Genomic DNA, 4,199 nt, shown 5'->3' on the forward strand with positions numbered 1-4,199 from the left:
TATGTTAGTGCACAAGGAGTTATTCAGCTTAAAAACGTTGTCTAACACAAGCATTAAACATGGCTCTCGCACCCTTTGATCCACTCGTTTCCATGAAATGTTCATTTGGGATCACTGGATAAGGAGTCTGAAAGGGTATCGCACTCACAATGCCAAAAGAACATCGGTAACACTTTACAATGAGGTTCATTAGTTACTACTTTAGTTAACATGAACTAAGCATGAACAATACTTCTACAGCATTTATTAATCTTAGTTAATGTTAATTTCAACATTTACTAATGCATTATTAAAATCAAAAGTTGTGTTTGTTAACATTAGTTTGTGAATTAACATGAACTAACAGTGAACAACTGTATTTGTTCATGTTAGTTAATATATTAACTAATATTAACTAATGGAACCTTATTGTAAAGTGTTACCCGAATATCAATACTGTTAAAAAGAAAGAAAGAAAGAAAGAAACAAAGAAAGACTTATTATAAATTTTACGGACATTTCCCTAACACTAAAACACAATGCCATACAGTGCAATATTCAAAATACAGGTATTAAAACACCTATTAAAAAAAAATAAAAAACACAGAAAATTCCTTCATATTAATCTTAATATGCCTTATTTTTACATATTTTTTTGGAGTGTATAATAATAATAATAATAATAATAGTAATAATAATAAATATATTATTTAAATTATTTAAATATTATTTTGATTGTCGTTTCTAATTATTATTAAATAATTAAATAAATAATACATTTATTTATATATACACATACATAAATACATACATACATACATGCATACATTATATATATATATATATATATATAGCTATATATGTGTGTGTGTGTATATATATATTTTTTTTTTTTTTTTACTTACAAAAATAATGTCAGACACATTTACCAATTTTGACAGTTTGACAATTAAGTTGACAGGTATGTTATCCAGTAACCAGTACACTTTAACCAACCACTGGCATTGACATGAATAGTTTAAACCTCTAGTTAATCAATCAGTCAATGAATCGGACTGATCGATACAGCATCGGACACCGCTGGGAAACAAACTTAAAAGTGGAAACTTTCCATTTGGGATTTTAAACAGAGATCACAAATTTTCACACAAAGTCCATAATAATAATAATAATAATATTTAGATTTTCTTTAAAAGAAAACGGATTTAAAACAAAAAATAAAGACAGACGCATTTACCAACAAATGACAGTTAAGTTAACATACGAGTATCCAGTAACCAGTACAGTTTAACCACCCACTGGCATTGACACGCGACTAGCGTAAACCGCGAAACAAACCGTCAATCAACCGGAGACCGTTAGAACCGCCGAACTCTGAGGGGAAACTGAAAGGTCGTGGGTTCGAATCCATTCGGGTTAATTCATCAACTACCATCATTAACCAGCACACTTTACCTCAGGTTACTGCAGCAGGACTCACACCGAGTGCACTAGTGTGGAGAAAAGCGTGTGTTATTAGTAATAAAGCAGCGTTTTCGCTGGACTTACATCTTCAAACAGCGATCCGACGTTGGCGGTGACCAGCAGAATTCCCGCGCCCTGCGCTGTCAGCTTCCCCGCCATCATTAGCAAGCTCGCCAGCCGAACTAATGAGCTAATTTGAGCTGTTTCTGGAGCGAGCGCGGGTGTGGAGTCGAGCAATGGTTCGTGGGGTTAAACGCTGCGGGTTCGAGTCTCGATCAGCTGGAACCGCGCATACTCTTGCGCGTCTAGTACGCGAAATCAGAGCGCGCTCCGTCCTCGACGCGTCAGCCTTCACTTCTTCGCCGTCTCGGCCATGATTCGGAGAGTTCCCCGGTTTAATCCACGGCGGGCGCCGGTCTGCGGAGCGTGTTTCCCTGGCGTTCGGCTCGCCCGTGCGCGCATTGCTCGCGTTTGTTGAGGGAGGACACGCCGCTGCTGGAGTGAGTCCTGCGCTGCGCTGACGTCACGGAGCCCATGGGAAAACGCGTCTCTTAAAGGGGCAACGCGTGACGGGGAGCTATATGTTTCCATTAGCCTAGTGACAGTGAGGGGTTTCAAAGGCGGTGCTCCTTTAAGAGCCGCGACGCTGCTGATTGTGTGTGTGTGTGTGTGTACAGGTCTTTCTACAGTGGTGGGGACTTAAAACTGAATACACACCAACTCATGGGGACTTGTGTCACCGTGAGGCCCTAAATTGAGGTCCCCATTGGAACAGAAGCTTATAAATCATACAGAATTAGTTTTTTGAGATTGTAAAAATGCAGAAAGTTTCCTGTAAGGGGTAGGTTTAGGTGTAGGGTTGGTGTAGGGCGATGGAAAATACAGTTTGTACAGTATAAAAACCATTACGCCTACGGAGAGTCCCCACAAGGATAGTGAACCAGACTGTGTGTGTGTGTGTATATATACTGTGCAAACGTATTAGTATTTTCACCAACAACAAAAAAAATGGTTTTAAAGGGGTCATATATGATGTTGCTAAAAAGAACATTATTTTGTGTATTTGGTGTAATGAAATGTGTTTATGCGGTTTAAAGTTAAAAAAACACATTATTTTCCACATACTGTACATTATTGTTTCTCCTCTATCTAAATGAACAGCAGCCAGTGCTGCACACAGAGATCTGATCTCAGCATCATCCGGTCAATCTGTGATTACATGAAGAAACTGAGACAGACTAAATCCAGAAGAACTGTGGCAACGTCTCCAAGATGCTTGAAGAAACCTTCCTGCAAAGCTACAGTACTGTGAGAAGTTTTAGGCACTTGTGTAAACATGCTGTAAAGTGAGGATGCTTTCAAAAAATAATGTCATAAATAGATTTTATTTATCAATTAACTTCAATTAACTAAATCAAATCAACACTTGGTGTGAGCACCCTTTTTGTTTAAATCAGCTTTTGTCTGGTGCACTTGCGCATAGTTTTTCAGGCAGCTTTGCAGGAAGGTTTCTCAGGGTGCCTTTAGCCCCGTTGTACCCTACTGTATATAGTTTGGGGTCACTTTTTTAAAAAGAAATCTATACATTTATTTAACAAGCATAAAAGTATTAAACTGATAAAAATAGACAGAATCTGAAAGAGCTTTATTGCCAAGTGTCCTTACACACACACACAAGGAATTTGTCTTGGTGACAGAAGCTTCCAGTGCACAGATAACAAAATTAAAAATAAGTGAGTAAAAATAAATATGTAAAAACATAGACAAAAAGACAATAGACAGTATACAAATGTGCTATATACAAATTATGCAAGGAAATGTGGATAGCTATGTTAAATCAATAACATACGTTATGTAAAAACATAGACAATAGACAGTATACAAATGTGCTATATACAAATTATGCAAGGAAATGTGGATAGCTATGTTAAATCAATAACATACGTATAATAAATATAAGTATGGATAGTTGGGTATTGCACATGTTTTATTGCACAGTGCGGAGAACATTTAACTGTTCATGAGGTCGAAGGCCTGAGGGAAGAAGCTGTTTCTATGCCTGCTGCTCTGGTGCTCAGTGCTCTGTAGCGCCGGCCAGACAGTAAAAACATAGATTTCTATTTCTGTTTTAAATAAATGGTGTTCTTTCGGTTCAACAAAGAATCCTGAAAAAAATATATCCGCAATATTAATCCATATTAATTAATATTCCACTAAAATATTAAGCAGCAACACTGATAATAATAAGAAATGTTAATTGACCACTAAAACTGTAAACACTAAAAAATAACAAATAAATGCATGTAAAAATAGGAAAATGGAAAAAATAAGATGTTGCATGAATTCTGTGAAATAATCATAAGGTGAATCACATCTTGTGTAATCTAAGGTGATGGGATTTCATGCCATCTGTTTAATGGTGCATTAATTATTACATCAGTCCAGGAAAATGGACACAGTTCAGATGACAATCAAATATAATCATTAAGCAGGAGTGTTTTTATAGTCGAGTCCCATTTAAATATATACATGACAGCAGGCTGGTCGTGATTGTGTTGGAGACTAAAGCTGCCGTGTGGCTCAATGACATTCGGTTGAGGAAAGCAGGAAATTATCACACCGCGACAACTTATTCAAAGTGTCCACAGCTGGGACTGACAGCGCATGAGGTGTGTGTGTATGTGTGTGTGTGAGTGAGAGTGTGTGTGTGTGTGTGTGTGAGTGTGTGAGTGAGAGTGTGTGTGTGTGTGTGTGTG

The 4,199-nt window shown here is 37.3% G+C and overlaps 1 protein-coding gene across 1 annotated transcript in view; it reads right to left on the reverse strand.

Moving 5' to 3' along the window:
- LOC107754011 (type I inositol 1,4,5-trisphosphate 5-phosphatase) overlaps positions 1-1,959 on the reverse strand; it is a 150,570-nt gene extending 148,611 nt beyond the window's left edge. Inside the window, exon 1 of the mRNA XM_016570312.1 lies at positions 1,528-1,959. Within this exon, the coding sequence (XP_016425798.1) occupies positions 1,528-1,605 (78 nt within the window). The 5' untranslated portion in view covers positions 1,606-1,959. The remainder of the gene's footprint in view (positions 1-1,527) is intronic.
- Between the last annotated feature and the right edge of the window lie 2,240 nt (positions 1,960-4,199).

The sequence above is a fragment of the Sinocyclocheilus rhinocerous genome, unplaced genomic scaffold (genome assembly GCF_001515625.1).
Source record: "Sinocyclocheilus rhinocerous isolate Xijiao unplaced genomic scaffold, SAMN03320098_v1.1 scaffold1494, whole genome shotgun sequence".
NCBI classification, from domain to species: domain Eukaryota; kingdom Metazoa; phylum Chordata; class Actinopteri; order Cypriniformes; family Cyprinidae; genus Sinocyclocheilus; species Sinocyclocheilus rhinocerous.